Raw genomic sequence first — 21,184 nt, 5'->3', positions numbered from 1 at the left:
AATTTATTATTGAATCACTATGCTTGGATGTATAGGAGAAATAAAAAGTTAAAATGGTTGTATAAGTGATATTTCAAAAACATATTATACTAAGTAAACAGAGCGCTTTGTATATAATTATACATACATAACTATATAGATACAGTAACAATTAAAATAAATTATAATTATTGAAAAAAAAATATTATAAGTAGTATTATGTAAATGATTTTTTTATCATAAACAATTATTTGGATTAAAAAATAGATATTAAAATGAAACAATTCAAAAATATTTTTTTATTATTAATAATTATTTGAATTGAAAAAATAAAACAAAATTGAAAAAAAATCAAATAGATGTATCTCTCTTTGTCTTTATATATAGTTATAAATTTATTTATATTTCCCTTAAATGAGAAATAGAAAATCAACCAAACTAAATTCATTAGTAAAATACATTAGATTCGTTTTTTATATTTATTATTTACTCAAATGTTTAATATTTATAAGTTTATGATTGTAATTATGTAATATTTGTTAACCTGGTAACAAATAAAATATAATATATATATATATATATATATAGAGAGAGAGAGAGAGAGAGGTTTGTTTTTATATATATGTTTTAATTTTATCTTTTACATAACTGTTATTTTATATATTTTTACTTTTACTTTTTAAATAATGATTAATTTAAATTTAATTAATTTTTAAAATTAAAATACTTGTTTTATAATTTTATTTAATTAATTATGTACTCCCATTATTTATTTAAAATAAATTATTTTTTAATTAAATTAATTATGTACACTAGGAAAAGAAGCATATGTTTCGAGCAACATTGTTTAAAAACCAACCCAAAACAGAAGCCCGTGTAGGTTTTGTAGATAAATTCTCTGTCCCATATTCTCCCTTTCATTAACTCTGTAAGATAAATACAGGAGGTATTCATTCAGTACTTTGGTCATTCTTTTCCTTTAGCTACACAATTTTTCTTCTCTCTCAACCCTTCGAAAAGTTCACTCAGATTTCAAAGGTAATTTCTCTCGTTCCAACATCGATTTTACATTTGCCCTTTTGTGCGGTTTCACTCGGAGGGGGAATTTCATTTCACGATTTGCAAATGTTACTTTGATCGAATTAAATAGTTTCTGGGTATGTATTTGATAATGTTTGTCTCTGTTTAATATCTTTATCTGTTGATTTAGTTTTTGTTTCGGAAGAATGTCTGCTTCTGTTAAGTTTCTCAAACTTAATCTGCGGTTGTTTTGGGGGTGAAGGAATATACGAGGGCATGAGTTTAAGATTTCATTTCTTTATTTTTTATTCTGTTGCATAACAATCTTGCTGCACTGGTAGTTTTTTTTAGGGTTTTGAAGAATTCATTTTCATCCTGTGCTGTATTTTCTTTTACCTTTTTGTATGACTTTCATTTACTTGTGTACTCTGTATTGCATTGTCTTTTTTCTGTATGTTCTGTTGAACTGTGGCAAATGATCGGATTCTTAAGTGGGTTTTAAAATTTCTACTTTGTATTTTGTAGTAGTTATTTAGGGCTGGTCTTACAATTGGCCAAACTTAATTTTTCAGTTTAATTTGTTGAGTCGATTATTTACTAAATTGTATTTTTTTCTTTTTATTTTGGATTAAAATATCCTTTTCTGTTTGGTTATTATTGTTTTTAATCACAAGTAAAGAATACTATTGCAATCCTAACCAGGTCAGCACCACACTGCGTACCAATTTTATGCAGCATTCTTAATACAATTAATAGAAAAGAGAAATACAATGTGGGGGAACCAAAACCCTTGGTTTAGCTCACCCAATTTTGGCCTAACCAATTCTTTTCCAGCCAAACCATTATTGATTGCCTTTGAAGTTTTGTCTTAAACTTTTTTCATTCATTTTCTTCTATTTACGTAAAATACAATGGGTACCCAGTCATTTAATGGAAATAATATAAATATTCTACTTGTATCTTATCTCACATATTTACTATCAAATATATTATATATATCCAATGAATAGGATTAGAAGTGGTGAATAGGGTCAGCAGCAGATAATATTGAAGAAAAAGAATTCTGCTTCAGTTGAATTTTGTATGAAGTTATTTCTTGAAATATTGTTTGAGCTGATTGAACATAAAAGTTATCGTAGTATCATATGGACTTGGATTCTTGCTCAATCTCATAAAACTGACTTTTAGGGTAAGTAGTTCCAAACTTTCCAGGCTCCATTAAATCCATATTTTTAGTCAATGTAGGACCAAGTACCTTCTTGAGGCTGCAATTATGGTGCATTAGGGTGACTGCAATTAAGGTGGCTTTCCAACAATAGCACCTGCTATTTTATTACTTACATCTCAACACAATCATGGTCTTTACTTTAGTACAAGTGATTGTAATTTTGCCCTTATTCCATGTTTCAATTCCAATGGGCTTTACACATTATCATAATTTCTATATGCACATTTTGTCCTCATTTATCCACAGTTTTTAGGTCAAACGGTTGTAACCATTGGCACTATTTTCTTTTTATTCTCAGCGAGCCTCTTTAGTTGAAACGTTATTGCCTTTTCTGGTTTGTAAAAATCAATCTGTTTAAGTCATTCATTTTGGCTTTCTTGTCTTCACTGGATGTAGTAAAGTTTTCCTTTAGAATCCTGTGCAGAGTGCCTATGCAATATGGATCAAGAAGATGGGAAGATTGACCCAGTTAATCCTACTTATATGTCTTCTAATCCTCCCGCATCAGGGAAAGATGAGATGATGGGCATTGAGAATTCTCTGTCATCTGGAAAGGATGATATGCTGGGTACTGAGAATCCTCCATCTTCAAGAAAAGATGCTGTGATGGGTAAAGAGTATCCTCCAAAAGTGTCGTCTAATTCTATGTCATTAGAAAAAGATGGTACAGTGGGCACTGTAAATCCTACGGAAGTGTCTTCCAACGCTATACCTTTGATAAAAGATGATATGATGAGCACTGATAATCCTCTGTTATCTGGAAAAGATTGTGAGAAGTGTGCTGAGAATCCTCCTGAATTGTCTTCTAATTCTCCATCGTCAGGAAAAAATGGCATAATGGGCACTGCGAATTCTCTGTCACCTGGAAAACATGATATATTGACCACTGAGAATCTTCCTGAAGTAACTTTTGGTCATCCTTCTTCTGGAAAAGATGATGGAAAGAAGGATATTGATTCTCCTGAAGGAACTAGTATATCAGATTTGAGTGACAAGAATACCCCGCAATCATTGAAGGCAAAATCTAGTATTGTTAAGAAATCTCAAACTGGTAAGCTTAAGGGGAAGAAGAGCAATGTTTCTCAAAAGATCAATAAAAAAAGAAGAATTACGACTTCTAAAAAAGTGGTGGATAATGCTGGTGAGAAACAAGTTTCAGACGTTAGTGAGCTCAAGGAAATTAATGATGAACCATCTAAGGGTAAGGGTGAGGAGGCTGAAAATAAAATAAAAGAAAGCCAAAATAAGAGCACTGCCGACAAAAGTCCGAAGGAAGAGTCAGACAGTAGCCAACTGAAGGTTACTGATCCTCCTGAAGGATCTAGTAAACCAGAGTTGAGTAACAAGAATACTCCACAATCATTGAAGGCAAAATCTAAAATTGTTAAGAAATCTCAGGCTGGTAAACTCAAGGCTAAGAAGAACAGTGGCACTCAGCAGATTCATGGCAAAAGAAGAATTAGTATTTCCAAAGACGTGTTGGATAATGCAGATGAGAAACAAATTTCAGACAGTAGCCACCTGAAGGAAACTGATAATGAACCACCGAAGGGGAAGAGTCGGGAGGTTGAAAAGAAAGTAACAGAAAGCCAAAACAGGAGCACCAATGGCAAAACTCGTAGGGAGAAGATCCGACAGGCTCGTAAAGATAAGACTAGTCAGTTGGATAAGACTGAGCAAAATCTAGAGGGTGAAGAGAAGCATAGGGACTCAAGCAAGGGTTCTAGGAGTATAAGAAACAAAGTTAGGAGAAGTGACATGGAAAGGAGTCAAGTAAATGACAAGAAGGCTGAAAAGCTTGGTGGTTTCATCTTTATGTGCAATGCAAAGACAAAGCCTGATTGTTTTCGCTATCGAGTCATGGGTGTTTCGGCTGGTAAAAAGGATGATGTTTTACAAATCAGACCTGGGCTTAAGCTTTTTCTTTATGATTTTGATCTGAAGCTACTGTATGGTATTTACAAGGCTTCATCTTCTGGTGGCATGAAGCTTGAACCCAAAGCTTTTGGTGGCAAATTTCCTGCTCAGGTTACTTTCTTTCATTTTCCTGTCCAATTAGTCTGATGTTGTTTTGTATCTATCTGCTGATGGCTGCCACCTTCAGGTGCGGTTCAAAATTGCTGGTGATTGTTTCCCACTACCCGAGAGCATTTTCAAAAAAGCCATCAAGGATAATTATAATGAAAAAAACAAGTTCAGAACCGAACTTACCGTTAGACAAGTAAGCATCAAACGTTACCTCCGGTGGCATGTCTGTATTTCTGTTTCTATTGTTTTTTATGATGAATGATATTTGAAATATTCTGTCAGGTGAGGAAGCTCACTCAACTTTTCCGACCAGTTGAAATTCGTTCAGCTGTGCGCCCTGTCCACTCCCAGCCAAAGTTAATAATTCGAGATAGGGAATCTCCCGACAATGTTAGGGGATCATGGTCCCGGTTGCAGAGGGAAAACTATAACGTGCAGTCTCTCAATAGAGATCATCAATTTGACCAACAAGAGGAAATTGCTCATGATCTGTTTGCAATGGAGAACAATCGAGCATATGGTCTACCAAGATATAGAAGGAGTGTGGCTACAACATCTCATGTTAATCCTATGTTAGAATCTTATGATAGAGACTATCAACCCCGTCACCTGGAGCATGGCTACCCAAGAAATGTTCCTGCTCATGTAGAAAGTGTTCGGCCTGATCATCTTTATTTAAATGACAGTAGGGATTCTCTGTTTTTGAACGAGAGTAGGGATCCTTATCATGTCTATCGCCATGGTGTTTCACCTCCTAGGGATGCATATTTGGGATCTTTAAGCAGGGAGGAAAACTCTTACTTGGTTGGGCGAAGACCTTTTGCTGGGACGGATAACTTGCCAAGGAGAGAGGCTGAACGAGATAGGCATTACCCAATCTACGCTGCACCTGATGCTTTGTCTGATCATCTTCGGCGGTCATATCATGGAGACAAGTTGGAAGCTTCACGCGCCCCAGTTTCTTCTCGTTACTCTTTTGCTGGTCCTTCATTTCGTCGCCGCTGACTTAATGTATTTCTGAATTCCTTGTTTTGTGACTCTTTATCTCTTAAAAGTCTGGTGACTGACTGGTAGACATTTTAAAAGAAAACTGTATGCAAACGTACTTGAGCACTTCTGCATTTGGAAAATAATATCTGCCTGCTTAGATTTCAATCCTGATCAATATGCAGATTGTCAAAATATTCCCGACATTGTATGATAATTGCCTGCTGTAGAACGTTAACTGAAGGGCCAGTTTTGATAACAATTGGTGATTACTGGTTTGGTTTTGCGGCTAGTTACCATGTACTGCTTTAATGGATAGGAAAAAAAAGGGCAAGCATCGTTTCACTTAATGTAGAAACTTATACGACTCATGTTGCCGTATTTTGTTGGCCAGTAATTTGGGGAAATCATACATGAACAAAGAAATTTCTTTCAAACTCATGTATGCAATTGGATAACTGCTAGTTTCACTGTAACTACATCGGGAGCTAAAGGGTTTTGCATACTGTTCGACATTTGTCATCTTTTATTTGTCATTTCCTCTCTTTTCACTTATTTAACTGTGAACTAAATTGGGTTCTCGGACTATTGTACTAGAATAAAAAATGTATTAACCAAATAAGGGTAATAATTTACTCTTCCAAACAATGCTGTTTCCAAAACAGTGTTCATAGTCCAGCAAGTAATGCCTGGAGGGCTAGCTATTAATCATGAATTGGTTTGACTTGAATGTATTTCTTAGGATTTATATAAGATCCTTTTATTTGAACTTGCATGTCACAAAATAAACATCTCATCATAAATAGGGATCTCATCATAAACTATTTAGGTTGTCATTGACCTGGCAAAAGCATATGGGGACAAATTGATTTGTTTTAGTGAAATGGCCTTGCCTTCTATAGTTTTTTTTACCAAAAGTAGTGTATTTTTTTTAAAATTCATCAAAATGGACACTTTATAAAAAGATTACGGTTGTGGGTAAGTTGTTAAAGTGACTGAGAAAAAATCATAAAAAAAAATCATTTTAAAACATTTTTAAAGTCGAAGGCATGTCATCCTAATGTTATTTCAATTTAAAATACATTAAACTAAAGTTATATCATCTGAGACTACAACCTAAAATTGTCTTATTTTAAAGTCTTGTCATTCTAATAGTACTTATTCAAAATGAAGTACAAAACTGACACGTAACCATATGTGTAATTTTTTAAAAATTGACCATTTTGATAAATTAGAAAACAAATACTCTAGCTTAATAAATAAATAAAAACCGTCTTCTATAACCTAATAAATTAACCCTTCTCAACCATTGCTTAGTATACCAATATCCAACCCATCTCCCTCTATCCATACACTTGTTTTTTATACAATAATAAATAAAGTAAACATCAAACTCCCTTTCCTTTTTTTTATTTAATAAAAAAATTATTTGTTATTTACTCTATTTATCTTTTCTTTTTCTTTCACTCATTTATACTATTATGATAACACGCATGGACATATTTAATAGACAATTAGGGTCAGAATTTAATGAATATACAATAGTAGAGATTCAGTCATTTCTGGTATGCCTTTCATCACTTTCCACATTAGTTCTAAGGAGTGTGAGGTTTTTGAAACATAGAGGATGATTCTCCCCACACTTGATATTTTTCGGTTTATCTATTTTATTTCACTTCCCAAATAGCTGTAGAATTAAATTGCTTATAATTCTTTACATTAGAAATTACTCTTAGGATGTCACATGCTTCTTTAATTTTAATTTCTTTCTGGAATGACTGTGAATAGAGGTCACAAAAATAGGTGTCGTAGTTTGGGTGTATAATTGATATATATGTAATTAATGAGTAACGAGTATATTAATATTAGTTTAGTTTATAAATAGGTTGATATGGTATATGGATATTTATTATACATAAAAACTTAAAATTAAAATTTAACTTATATTTTAATAAATTAAATTAAATTAAAATTAAAATTAATTTATATTTTATTAAGTAATTTTAATTAAAATTAAATTTTAATTATATTTAATTTAATTTAATTTATATTTTTCTAATTTTATTTTAAAAATTTATAAAACATTTCTTTTTAAAATATTTATACACATATATATATATATATATATATATATATATATATATATATATATATTAATACATATCTATGAATACAGTGATTTTAAAATATTCGTGAACCTTTTTTAAATGGGTATATATAAAAAAGGTAACAAGTAAATTTTAGAGATTGATATAAAAACTTCAAATGTGAAAAAATAATTAGATTATTTAAAAATTTAAAATAATAATTTATTAATTATTAAAAATAAAATTGAAATATATTACTATTTATACAGTAAATAGGTTTTAAATAATATAAACAATTTGTATTATTAATAATGACTTATTTGTTTGTAAATTTAATTTTAATAATGACTAAATGATTATAATTCATAAAAATATAAACTAAAAATGAAAAAAATAGTATAATTTTTTTATTTTAAATATAATCCGTTTTTAATAATTTATTAAATAATCAATTGATTAGAAATTATAAAAGTATAAATTAAGAATAAAAAAGTAATATAGACAAATTAATTCAAAAATAAAATAAATGGATAAAAAGGTGAAATAAATTTTATGTACGTGTAATAACAAAATAAATGAAATAAATAAATAAATAAATAAAAAAGTAAACTAAATTTTATCTACACATTACAATAAAATAAATATGAATAAAAAATATTAAATAATTAAAAATTTATCAAAACAAATAAGATAAATTTACTAATATTTTTATATTATTATAATTATTGTTTGAATTTAAAAAAGTAGTTACTAAAATAATAAAGTAAATTATTTGTTATATTTAGTTATTTAAATTTAGAAAATAGTAATTAAAAAAAATAAAATTGCAAAAAAAACACCAAAAATATACCATTTTATATACAGATATATAAATTATAAAAGATTAAAAATTACTACTACAATGATAAAATTGAAAAATATTTTTTATTATAAATAATTATTTAAATAAAAAATAGTAATTAAGAAGATAAAATTAAACAAAATATATATAAAAGGAGTGTATTATTTTTTATATATATAGATAATAAGAAACTTATTAAATTAATAAGAAAATAAAGTTAGGCTTTTTCAAACTCTTCTTCTCCTTCAAGTCTATTCTGTGTCCGCCGTGTTAACTCCAGCGCTTTTGGACGTTCCCGATACGTGTCCGGACCGCTTCCGAAGCGGGGAAGCGCGGGTCGAAGGCCGGAGCTTCATTGGACTTATCCACTCTCAGCCATCTTATGTGTGCAGAGATGGAAAGCTGTACCAGTAACAGCAGTGACAACAATCACTGGAGAGCCGAGGAAGCCATTGGTGGCAACGCTGAAGCTCTTCAGGCCCTTAGAGAACTCATCATATTTCCTCTTCATTTCTCACAAGAGGCAAAGAAGCTTGGCCTTAAGGTTCTAATTTTCCCTTTGTTTATTATGTTTTTCCTTCTATTAATCAGTGGGCCTTGATCTTTATAACTGTCAATTTATCTATGTCTTGTTCTGTTTTTTTTTTTTTTTTTTTTAATTTCCTTTGTTTCCTTCTAGTGGTCCAGAGGATTGCTGCTGTACGGTCCACCAGGAACTGGAAAGGTAGTTTCTTTTGAAAACTGATCCCTTTTTAACTTAACATGGAACAGATTGGTACTCGGGTTGACAAACAATCCACTGACCAGTCTGATGAGTACTCGGGTTAGAGCTCATGTTATTAACACATATATACTCTTGTAGTCATAGAAATAAGGAGTGGATCCTCTATACACGGGAATATGCTGATCATCTATATATGTTATAAATAGCATATTATTAGGATAAAAAACATTTTCAATATCTCCATTGTAATTTGGAAACAATATCTTCATACTCTTCCTATTTATTTTAGCTACAGGAAGATTATGAAGATATTTACAACACTACTATTAGGAACATTTTTATTTATTCCCTTATCTTTGTTATTAGAGGATATAAAATATTCTCTATTTATTGTATTGATGGCTTTTTCTCAATATAAATGAAGTACTTGTGCTGTCTCAGAAATACATGGTTTCAGTTCAGCGTTTCTCTCTTCCCCAGAGTTTAATAGATACCAATTATAGTCAATATGTTGGTAAAATCCTGAACTGTTGTTGAGGGGATAAAGGCAAGATTTGTCAATGGGAATGAATGAAAATAACAAAAACCATGTCTTAATGTGGTGCAATCATGTTATGAGTTAAACTTACATTTGCTTGGTTTATGAAGTGTAAAGTTAGTTATATCTTTGCCTGTATGGTGAATTTTATTCAGACAAGTTTGGTACGAGCAGTTGTTCGGGAGTGTGGGGCACATTTGACAATTATCAGGTACTCGTCTTTTCAATATAGTTTAACGGATTTAGTGTTTGGAAGTTCTTTGACCTTGAATCATGAATCCATAGCTTGTCATTATTTGTCTGTTTATGTATTTTTCAGTCCACACACTGTTCACAGAGCACATGCTGGTGAGAGTGAGAGAATTCTCCGTGATGCTTTTTCTGAGGCATCATCTAATGTAGCCTGGGGCAAGCCATCCGTTATCTTTATAGATGAAATAGATGCGTTGTGTGCTCGCCGAAGTTCCAAGTATGAAACAATTGCCTACTGCTATGCTAAATAAGATAAATTTTGTCTGTGAACACAATTTTGATGGTGATATTCTCTAATGTAAATTAAAACATCTCCTGCAGGAGAACACTATAATAATCTTGCATAAAATTATATTCTCTTTGCTATAATCTTTTTACCTCTCATTGACTTGTTTTAAATCTGTTATGTGTTGCCCTAAATATTTTACATTTGCCTGATTTGTGGATAGGTTGTAGCCTGCATGTCTGTCTGTAGAGTGTCATCATAATTCAGTAGTTCAAATGTTTTATTTTAATATCTTTTCTTTGATATTTTGACTAGGTTGTTATTTTGTCAATATAATTTGGGGGCTAATCCACTTACCGCAGTAGACATTAAATTTCACGAATCCAACTGTAAAATTGAATATTTTCATCAAGTAGCTCAAATTTACAAAATTTTATTAAATTTTAAATCTATTTGATGCTTTATGAAATAACTTCATTGTAATAAAAAAAAAGGTATAATTGACTATAAGATTACATAGCTATGAATGTTGACTTTATGTAAATTTAGTGTACATGGTCATTTTGAGATGACGAGACAAAATTCAATGTTTGGTTGATGAAATTTAATATTTATAACGTGATAATAAGCTGGGTAAGTGTCTAAGAGTTATTCCAAAAGTAAATGGATCCCTTCTACACACGCATAATAAAAATAGTCATGAATGCTGTGAAATATTAACATCATTCAATGGATAAAAAGTTACAATCCTTAAAAAAGTTATTTAAAAGTTTTTAGAATGGTGTTTCTGATAGGATATAATGTGTATGATAGGTGGAAATAGATTACAATGTTAGTTGTTAGTTGGGTTCTTAGGTTGAGTGAGTCTTTCTTTATATAGTGGGGGGTCTTTGTAGGCATAGGAATGTTTTTGGTTGTTTAGAGAATTGTATAGATAGAACCATTGTATCCTGTGTGAAGGGAACTTTGTCCCTTGGAGGCATTCTGCCTATTCTGGGTGCCTAGAATCAATAATACCAGATATTTTCAATGAGCTTGGGTGTTTTAGAGTAGTTTTCATGGGTTCCTCTACCTAGGAACCTAACAGTTTCCTTTGTTATCAATTGCATTAAATGGGCTAGTGTTGGATGTTCCAGGTCAAGCGTATGAAGTGATAATAATGAAGAGTTTCGTTTGTTGATCTTTTTGAAGGGAATTTATCAGAATGATATCAGTTGCTGCTTAGCTTAAATCACAAGAAGATGACTTCCTTGCACTTGATTTTCCATACTTTGTCATGTGTTTCTTTTGTTTGTTTAGAAATTTGACTTCTATATGAGGTTTTGATTGGTGAAGACTAGATTGGGATAGGGTAGGAGAGAATGGGCATCTTTAGTTATCTTGGATATACTATATACTTTGTCTCTGTTTTTTTTATCGAGTGTGGAGGAGTTCTACTAATTCCCTACAAACTTATCACTTTTTTTGATACCATACCGATGCAAGTTGCAGAATTTCAGTAATAATACGTATTATCCTGCTATTTCTGGACTAGCTGTATGAAGTTGTCTTGAACTTCTGTTGCATTTGTACAATGCCTTCATATTATAAAGTGAAACATGTGAGCCTGGATCTAGTGAATTCTTTTGAGTTTTATTAGGGTAAGTATATCGTTTAATAGGGGTTTGTTTATGCGTGTGGCAATCTCATTGATGACATTATTTTAAATTTTCTACATGCAGAAGGGAACAAGATGTTCGACTTGCCTCTCAACTATTTACACTGATGGACTCAATTAAACCAACCTATTCTACACCAGGCGTAGTTGTTGTTGCATCAACTAACAGGTTAGCTGCTGCGCTCTCAATGATTATTTATGATTCTTTAGAAATATAAATTATTTGGAATGAATGCAAATTGGTTCTCGTATGAAATTCAATGTTCACACATGCCCAGCTTTTTGAACCTGTACACTGTTTTTAGAAGTCTGATATCACTACTTTAAAGTTTTCATAGCATGTCATTGAAGAAGTTATTGTTTATGGATTAAGTAGAGCAGTGACTGGTTTAAGTTCTTGTACTTTTCCTGATGGATCAATAAGAGCAGAGGGTGGTTTTAGTTGTTTTCTGTATGTTGATGGGTTATTAACAGTGCTGTTTCATACATTTGTTCCTTTATTTTTTGATGTCTGGAACCTCTGATTTATCTCTTGCGCTCTTCATGTTTTCTTAAAATCTATGGATTTAATAATGTAATACTGGTAATTTCTTAACACTGCTTAAAGTCATTCACCTACACCTAATCTGGTTTTTCTCTGATGAATTTCATGCATCTGGTTTCTGCATATAGAGTGGATGCAATTGACCCTGCACTAAGAAGGTCTGGACGTTTTGATGCTGAAATAGAAGTTACTGTCCCAAATGAAGAGGACCGCTATCAAATTCTGAAGGTAACTTTTAGTGATATAAAGTTTGTCTCTTTGATGATGATTTGGTTATTTAAACTATACCACACCAGGGTATTTTGGAGTCCTTACCTTGTTCTCAATCTTAATGTGGAAAATCTCAATCTGAAGAGAGAAAAATGATTTACAATTCATAATTGAACTTTAGTTCAACGTGAACCAAAAACTATAATTCTTAGGAAAGTGAAATTTAAACTTAATTCGATCTTACAAAATTTACTTGTAAGATGAAGTTTGCGCTTTTCTTATTAATTATAATTTAGTCATATCTATAGTTGATGTAGGATATCCAACACCTCTCTAAGACTGAGGATTGGAAATCTCAAACATGGACTAGGGGGACCTGATAGCATGTGATGTGACATAATAGCCCCAACAAAGTTGACTTGGATAGGCACTAAATGAATTTGATAAGAAAGTGAAATTTAAGCCTAACTCAATCTCACAAATGGCTTGTAAGGTAAAGTTTGCATTCATTTATATACTATAATTTGGTCATATCTCTAGTTGATGTGGAATATCCAACAATAATAAACATATAAAATAGTAAGCCAACAGATGTGGTGTAATTATATAGTAAAACCCCATCCCAGTTATAGAACAATATCTCCTTACTAGTTACCAATCAATAAACCAATAGATCCGTCCTATTGCCAAATAATAATTCTATCTTTGTTGCAAAATAATAATTCATTTAAAGCAAATAATCTTGCAAGTTAACTTCGTAATCTCCATATAAACCTTTAATTCCATCATTTGCAATTCCATCTCTTTTATCGTTTAAGGTACTGATGTCTAAATCATGTTGAGGTATAGTTTCATCCTCCCCAACTTGATTGGAACCAAGTTTTCATTACACTCAAACGCAGTGCTTCGTTATTCTCATGCTCATCTTCCATAATCCACTCATCATTAAGTGAACAATCATAAATACTAATTTGATTTGGTTTTCATGTTTTCATCTTAACTAAGTTTGAATTAGCCATAACAAACATCACTCATTGTGTTTTGCTCTAGTCTATTCCTTCAATTTGTGTGGACCCAAATTAAAGCAAAAGCAATGATAAGCATCCTAGGCTGAGAAGGCTTGATTAACGAGTTTCTTCTGGGGGTGATTGACATGCTAATAAAAACATCTTGGGTTGAGAAGGCTTGATTAACGAGTTACTTCTTGGTAGGGATTCACCCATGTGGTCATGGGTTTGAATCTCACGGTGGATGTCAAAATGTTCTTAAAAGACTGAGATGACCTTTGTATGGCCACAATGTCTTTTTTTATTAGCCTTGAGGTGCCTAAAGGTCTTCAGTTCACTTTGATAGGTCTCAGTCTAGGAGGGTGATGTGCTTGCAAAGACACTCTTACCTGTAGTTATTGTTTAGGGGTCCTCAAGAACACAATAAGTTGAGAAAAATGTTACTGAACAATTTTAATCCTGAGTTTTTGCAAAGAGATAAGACTATTGGCTAATTGTGGAACATGTAAAACATCCTTTAATACAATAGATGAGTTCAAAATTATATTCCCAGAGTCGCATATAGATATACCTTGGCCGTTCACAACTGTAATAAGTTGTTCTCCATTTCTTTTACCATGAGTTGAAGGACACACGAAAAGGTGTCATATGATTAGTTGCTCCTGAATCAAGAATCCAAATACCTTGAGACACATGCCAACAATATTGAGACAAATCTTACCTTTCACGGACATAGTACATGATCCAGAGGGCTTACTCATTGATCAACCATTTCTTTCAAACATTCGAGTTCTTCCTTATAAGCTTTCATATCAAGATCTAGTGGTGGTGAATGATTAGATTGATTGGTGGCTTCCTGTTTTGAGGTAGTATGATTTTCCCATCTTTGAGCAGACCCTTTATTGTTTCCCATGCGCTCGAGAACATTATTTCTTTCATGAAGTTTGAAGCATGTTTCCTTGGTTTGTCCAAATCTTTTACAGTATGAACAATAGTCTCCATGATTACCTTTTTCAAATGACTTTCCCCCGACATTTGTTCCCTTTTGGACTCCCTTTCCGGTTGTCATGGCAGAGCCGGTGTTGAAGATCCCCCAATCAAGCATGACAACTTTTCGAGTTTCTTCCCATCTTACCATATACAATACTTTTGATAGGGATGGTAATTAGGAAGATTCTATAGATATTTTCTCTAATTAAGAAGATTTTCCTCTAATTACAACAGGTTGCATATATGTAAGCATTCCCGGCTCTGCACTCAACAAATTTCACATTCACGGCTCTGCACTCAACAAATTTCACATTCACGGCTCTGCACTCAACAAATTTCACATTCACGACCCTCCACTCAACTTTGTTAGTGTAATTTCTCACATCAGTTGGTTAGGAAGAAAGTTCGATGTTAAAATCTTTTCATTTTTTGCTTATTTCATTGAATTCTTGATTTCTGAAGTGTGACAGCATGGATTTATGTGGTTTTCATATGAACTTGTTACAGTTGTATACAAAGACAATTCCCTTGGATCCCAGTATTGACTTAAAGTCTATTGCTGCATTGTGCAATGGTTATGTTGGAGCTGATTTGGAGGCTTTGTGTCGTGAAGCTACCATGATTGCAATTAAACGATATTCAAACGCAGAAGATGCTAGTAATTTCAGTCTAACAATGAAAGATTGGAAGAATGCGAGGTCTGTTGTTGGTCCCAGTATAACAAGAGGTGTTACTGTGGAAATTCCCAAAGTGACTTGGGAAGACATTGGTGGATTAAAAGAATTAAAGGTTTGTTAAAATTTGCATTTGATTTGAATTTGACTGAGAATCTTCATTGATACTGTTGTCCATAAACAGAAAAAACTCCAGCAAGCTGTCGAATGGCCTATTAAGCATTCTGCTGCATTTTCAAGATTAGGAATATCCCCTGTACGTGGAATTCTTCTCCATGGGCCTCCTGGATGTTCCAAAACTACCCTTGCCAAAGCGGCTGCACATGCTGCCCAAGCATCTTTCTTTTCCTTAAGGTTTTTTCTAATGTTTTAAAGTTTTATCTTTGTAGTGTGGGAGAAAATGGGTCTTTGCATTATTACACAGAAGTTTATGCCTAGCATGAAATGGATCCTTTCCTTGTTTTAGGGAACTGATGATCATTTTAGAGAGAAAGACACTCCCCTGTGCTAGGACCCACTATTCTATTTTCAAACCCTTCTCATTATTTTGATCTCCGTCTGAATATAAATTCATCTTTTTCAAGTGAGTATCCAAATCATTCTAGATGCATGGTTTTCATAAAAGGGAACAAAAAGAGTTGTAAGGTACATGCCAAAGGAATGAACGAAAGTTAGCTTGAAATCCAACAAAATAAATTGTCTTTAATAAATGGGTAAACTAATATCACTAGATTATGGGCAGCTATTTTGAAAGTTTAAAGTCATGTTAACACCTTGTCCTCTATCATCTCCCACCCATTCTGTTGATAAGTAGCACTTATGTTATTTTCTGTATTGGTGATGCTAATGCTTTGATATATTCTAGATTTCTAGTTCTCCAGTTCTATAACTGTTATAATTATAGAAATGAGGAGCAAATCTTATATAATCAAGAATATATATATCTACATTATCTAAGTATTATTAGAACTGTTTTTATTTATTCCCCTATCATAGCTTCATTATTAAAGGATATAAAATCTTGTCTATTTATTGCATTGCTGCCTTTTTCTCAATATAAATAAAGCATCAGTGTTGTCTCAGGAACATACCGTTCCAGCTTAATGTCTCTCTTTCCTGTAGTTTAACATTAACATTCTGATTTCTGTGATTGTATATTTTTTTCTTCACATCTTTTTTTTGCCAATGATTTTCAAATAATGAAAAAATTTACAAGTAATGAATGTTGAATTAGTGGTGCAGAATTGTATTCGATGTATGTTGGAGAGGGGGAAGCTTTACTTCGGAAAACATTTCATAGAGCACGCCTTGCAGCACCCAGTATAATATTCTTTGACGAGGCTGATGTGGTAGCTGCCAAACGGTTAGTAAAATTTCTTTATTTGAAATATATTATGGAAAAAAATAATAAACTTCTTTGGTTTTTTGTTCTGAGCATTTTACCTGTTAGTGTTAGAATAGTTTATCTTGTTAGAATAGGTTAAATTATCTTGTCTATTTATACGAAAAATAAAGGTTGTTTTGTGGAGCCTATCTATTACCTAGTGCAGTCTTTTCATATATTTTTGTATCTATGGTGTAAGGACTCATATAATACATGAATTTGCTGAGAGATGAATCATTTGTGAAGCATTCTTTCTCATTTTCATTCTCAAGTTGATGTCAAAGCGATTCAATCCAACCTCTGTCTCTCACTGTCCAATGAGAAAATTGTGGCCTGCTGTTGGCATCCACTGCAGATCACCATTATTTTTTTTTGGTGAGCATTGGGTTTGGTTTGTTTCGTCAAGTAACAGAGAACCCACTGTCCACTGTCCACTGTTTCTGGCCTCCGTTTTTTTTCAACTGCCTCCAGTGACCACCATCAGTTTCTGAGTACCAAATCTAGTGCATCTCGCCAAGCAACAGAGAAACCAAAAAGTCACAGGCTAAATTGCTTCCACATGCCCCCTCTTTTCACACTCCAACCAGGCACATTGAAGCCATGCACCACCCTGTGGTCATTGAAGTGATATCATGCCTCCTTCGTGGGTTTTATCAGCCTCCCATGTCCTTGTTTCAACCTTGGTTTCTAGTTTCCCACTACCATTTGAAGTGCAGCCCTTAAAACACCTCTCAGACCCTCTAGTTTACCTTCTAGCTTCAAAATGTCTTCGGGATCTACCACCTCTTTTTTTGGGGACCACCACAATTACTTCAGGAAAGTGTAATGGAAAAAATTACTTCTCTTGGTTTGCATGTGTTGAGCTTTGGTGCCTTGGTAGGCTTCCATGATCACTTGGAAGGGATTTTAGTAAAATATCATGTAACAAAGTTGAGCAGTGGAAGATGGATTTTCAACTTTCTGCTTTGTTGTAGCAGTATGTGAAACCCAATGTATTCAAAACTCGTAACTCTGATACATCATTACATTTATAGATAGATGTTCTCAATGTACTTGGGTTTAGATGATGAATGATTGACATGAACGGTTTTCTATTTGTCTTTCCTTAATGAAATTGTTGGATATCCCACACAACTAGGAACAATACTGAATTCTAAGATATACGTGAGGGGCAATTCTCATTTTATAAATCGGTTTTGTGAGATTAAGTTAGACATAAACCCTCTTATTAAGATGTTATTAGAGTCATGTTAGAGTCTATTCTGGTCAAGTTCATCTGGGCTCTTGTCCAAAAACTATTGGGCTCATGTTGGACCACCCAGAATTATCTAATCACATGCTCGAAATGATTATTCCTCGCTTGAGTATGTGTTGGAGATTTCACATTAACGATAAATAAGGTCAAATTATAATATATAAGTAGAGTGTAATCCTTATTCTGTAAGGTTGAGTTTGACATAAACCCTCTCACTAAGAAATGAAAAATAAGTTTGGTCAAATTATCAAAAATGTTGAGGGTGATATGTCAAATAATAATTCTCTTTTTGACTTTTCTATTCTTTTAAGTTCAGATGACATTTTACGTAAGTTAACTTGTTCTTATATTCCTTAACAAAATAGTATAGTAGAAAGAAAAAAGACTTAGTTGGAATTGCTCATTCCTTATTGTTTGGTGTTAGTGTATTTGTTCATCACTAGGTTGTTATTCTTACTGTTGTTTGCTTCCTCAAAATTAGAATATTATTTTCCTCTCTTAAAAGTCACATTCCCTATACTCTCATGTTTCCAAATGAACTCTATCATATCTCTCTTATGTCTTTGATTATGTGTGTTTTTGTCCATGATACAAACTATCTGTGAGAGCCATCAAATGTTTTTTCCAAGGATATTCTCCTTTCTAAAAAGAGTATTGATGCTATTATCTAGAAACTAAAAGGTATTACATGTTTGCCTGACTATTCTTTGTCATGGTTGTCATTTGCCATTGAACTCTCCAATTAGATATAAAGAATGTATGTCTTCATGGTGATACAGAGGAGGAAATCTATACGAGCAACTTTTTGGGTTGGTTTCTGTAGTTAGTTTGTAAATTGTATGTCTTTTTATGGTCTCAACAATCTCCATGTGCTTTGTTTAACAAATTTAGCCATATTGTACAACTTTTAGGCTGAAACATAGTGAAACATAGTGAAACAAGTAATTTTGTTGTCATAATTCTTATGAGAAAAGTGTGCATGTAATTCTGTATGTTGATGGCATAGTTATTATTGGGAATGCTGCCATTACAATCTGTCAACTTTAGAAGCATTTGCAGTTACTTTCAGACCAAGGATATTGGATGCCTTAAAATTTAATATATAAGTATTATTATATTTTTATGGAAAATTAATTTTTTAATATTTTCTTTTTATTTTATTTCTTTTATAAATAATTTTTAATATTTTTTAGTTAAAATTAATTATTTAATTATTTCTTATTATATTTTACTTTTAAAGTTATACAAGTTATGTATCTTACTATTCATAACAAGATTCAATTCACGATTCAAAATATAAGAAAAACAATTCACCATTGGAATCTCAATTCGATAACCATGCTTAAAAATACTTTATAGGTATTGAAGTAGCTTAATCAGAGGGATTGTAATTTCTCAAAGAGAATTCCTTTGAGAGCTGAAACTTTTTTAAATTAAGCAGATGATAATGTACTGTGATTATCAGTTTGACAGAATTCGATATCCTGGGAAATTTGCTAGCCTCCAATTCATTTTGCAAATATTTTTACTAAATTCTTGAGAGGACCTCAAACTCAACTTTTTATGTTCCAAGCTCGGTACATCATGCTCTAGCTTGGAGGAAATGTTGGTGTTAAAATAGTTTGACTTGTTACAACAGGTTAACATATTTTTTTGTCTATCTTTGGGAGAGCTAAAACGTTTTTGTGGTACCTATCTATCGTCTAGGTGTAAGGACTCAAATAGATGAATCATCTGAGTGCTGAATCATCCTGTAAACATTCTTTCTTATATTTTATTCTTAAGTTTACCCAAGCTGAGCATTTCAAGATCAGATTTTAGTTTTTATTTTTTTAAGGAAAATGTCTACACAAATCTTTTAATGCTGAACATTAAAGTGCGGTGGCTCAATGATTTGTCTTGGTAGTTATAATATTTAGCATTCTGTAAAGTAGGGTTGCATCAGACCACATGAAGTGAACTGTCTCGGTCAATTTTCTGCTTAAAAATGTTACATGCATTTAAAGTTTGATGTTGAATTCATTGATGTAAATGTTTCTATGATTTGCAAGATGGGAACAGGAACCCTTTTTAATAGTTTTTAGTGGATAAAATTATATTGAGTTTTCCCTTGATTTTAGGGGTGACAGTTCAAGTAATAGTGCTACAGTTGGAGAGAGACTTTTATCCACTCTGCTAACTGAGATTGATGGCTTAGAAGAAGCAAAAGTATGTGTGCCTTTTTCTTCTTTTGCTATTTGTTTTAATGATATTTTAGCCATCTTTTTTCTCTATTTCTGAAATTCTTATTTTATCTATAGGAAGAAGTAATCATAAAACTAGATTCAAGAGATGGTAATTAGCATTTAGGGTTTTTCTGCCTGTTAACCACATCCTTTTTATTTCAGGGAATTCTTGTTTTAGCAGCTACAAATCGCCCCTATGCAATTGACGCTGCACTCATGCGTCCTGGGCGTTTTGATCAGGTGCAAAATAATGCCCTATCATACTTATGATCCAGCTTGTAACTTGAATTCTACATGTTAAAATGTACAAAGATTGTGCATGTACAGTAGTAGAAGAATTTCACAAATCACTGATAAAATTGTTGTTGAAAATATACTTCAAGCAATTGAGACTGATTTCAGCAAGTTGAAAAGAGTTGATCGAATATCCTCTCTGACTCTGGTCTATTTTTATGGAATGGTAGGTTCTGTATGTACCACCACCTGATTTAGAGGCTCGATACGAGATACTTTGTGTTCATACGCGAAAGATGAAAACAGGTCATGATGTTGACCTCAGAAGGCTAGCAGAAGACACAGAACTGTTTACAGGTGCTGAACTGGAGGGACTATGCAAGGAAGCTGGAATTGTAGCTCTAAGGGAAGACATATCTGCTGCCATTGTGTTTGATCGCCATTTCCAGATTGCAAAGAGTTCTTTAAAACCAGCTTTAACAAAAGCAGAAATTGACTCGTACTCATCTTTCATGAAGACCTCATCTCGAGCTTTGCCAAGCCACTCCGAACCAGGTTTGAAAGGAGACAAAGGCAAAAGGAACAGGTCAGATTCTTTGTCTTTGGTCAAAATTTGGGTTGTCAGCTGCTTGTTAGTGGCTGCTGCTGCTGAATACATATATCGTGTATGGGGAAACCAAAGTGTACATGACATAGCTACCTGAAGAGCATTTTCCTTTTGTAGTTTTTGGATCAATCCATTTTTTGTTGTGTTGACATAGTGAGTAAAATTTTGGTCATAGTAGGATTTCTTTTGTTAAATACATATTATTAGTAAGTTAGTTATTCATTATAGATGTGATTTGGCATAATTTTAGGGCCTTTTATTCGAGTATCGTTCTTAGTATTTTTCACCATATTCTTGCGCTCTATTAATACTTTTTGTTTTCGTTCATGAGTTTGTAAATCACACGTTTTTAAATGTGTTTTCAGTATGTTTTAAAGAAATTATGGGATAATTTTTATAAATTAAATTAATTTAACTTACTAATTTTTATTTTATTTTAATTTTACACTCAATGAAAGAGGAGCAATCGAACAAGTCCAATGATCAA

General features: G+C 32.5%; 2 protein-coding genes across 5 annotated transcripts; both read left to right on the top strand.

Annotated features, from left to right (window-relative positions):
• The first annotated feature begins 856 nt into the window (after nt 1–856).
• On the top strand, nt 857–5,410 carry LOC124840173 (uncharacterized). Of its 3 annotated transcripts, none has more exons than XM_047316185.2 (4): nt 857–1,017; nt 2,652–4,255; nt 4,332–4,448; nt 4,538–5,410. In XM_047316185.2, exons 2-4 carry the CDS (start codon nt 2,666–2,668, stop codon nt 5,258–5,260), a joined length of 2,430 nt encoding a protein of 809 aa, XP_047172141.1. In that variant the 5' UTR covers nt 857–1,017; nt 2,652–2,665; the 3' UTR covers nt 5,261–5,410. The 3 variants fall into 3 exon arrangements, with proteins under 3 accessions (XP_047172141.1, XP_047172143.1, XP_087967198.1); XM_047316187.2 differs by having other exon boundaries at nt 859–1,017; nt 2,640–4,255; XM_088111072.1 differs by having other exon boundaries at nt 864–1,017; nt 2,624–4,255.
• A 2,969-nt stretch (nt 5,411–8,379) lies between these two features.
• On the top strand, nt 8,380–20,924 carry CDC48B (cell division cycle 48B). 2 transcript variants are annotated; one of them, XM_047316182.2, is made up of 12 exons: nt 8,380–8,714; nt 8,850–8,894; nt 9,588–9,643; nt 9,752–9,901; nt 11,632–11,736; nt 12,240–12,339; nt 14,826–15,107; nt 15,177–15,346; nt 16,227–16,355; nt 19,752–19,839; nt 20,019–20,096; nt 20,321–20,924. In XM_047316182.2, the coding sequence occupies exons 1-12, from the start codon at nt 8,553–8,555 to the stop codon at nt 20,792–20,794; spliced, it is 1,839 nt and encodes a 612-aa protein (XP_047172138.1). In that variant the 5' UTR covers nt 8,380–8,552; the 3' UTR covers nt 20,795–20,924. The 2 variants fall into 2 exon arrangements, with proteins under 2 accessions (XP_047172138.1, XP_047172139.1); XM_047316183.2 differs by lacking the exon at nt 9,752–9,901.
• The last annotated feature ends 260 nt before the right edge of the window (nt 20,925–21,184 follow it).

Source organism: Vigna umbellata, chromosome 3, assembly GCF_029865625.1.
Source record: "Vigna umbellata cultivar VRB3 chromosome 3, Vumbellata_1.0, whole genome shotgun sequence".
Taxonomy (NCBI): domain Eukaryota; kingdom Viridiplantae; phylum Streptophyta; class Magnoliopsida; order Fabales; family Fabaceae; genus Vigna; species Vigna umbellata.
This window is presented reverse-complemented; position numbering and strand designations above follow the sequence as displayed.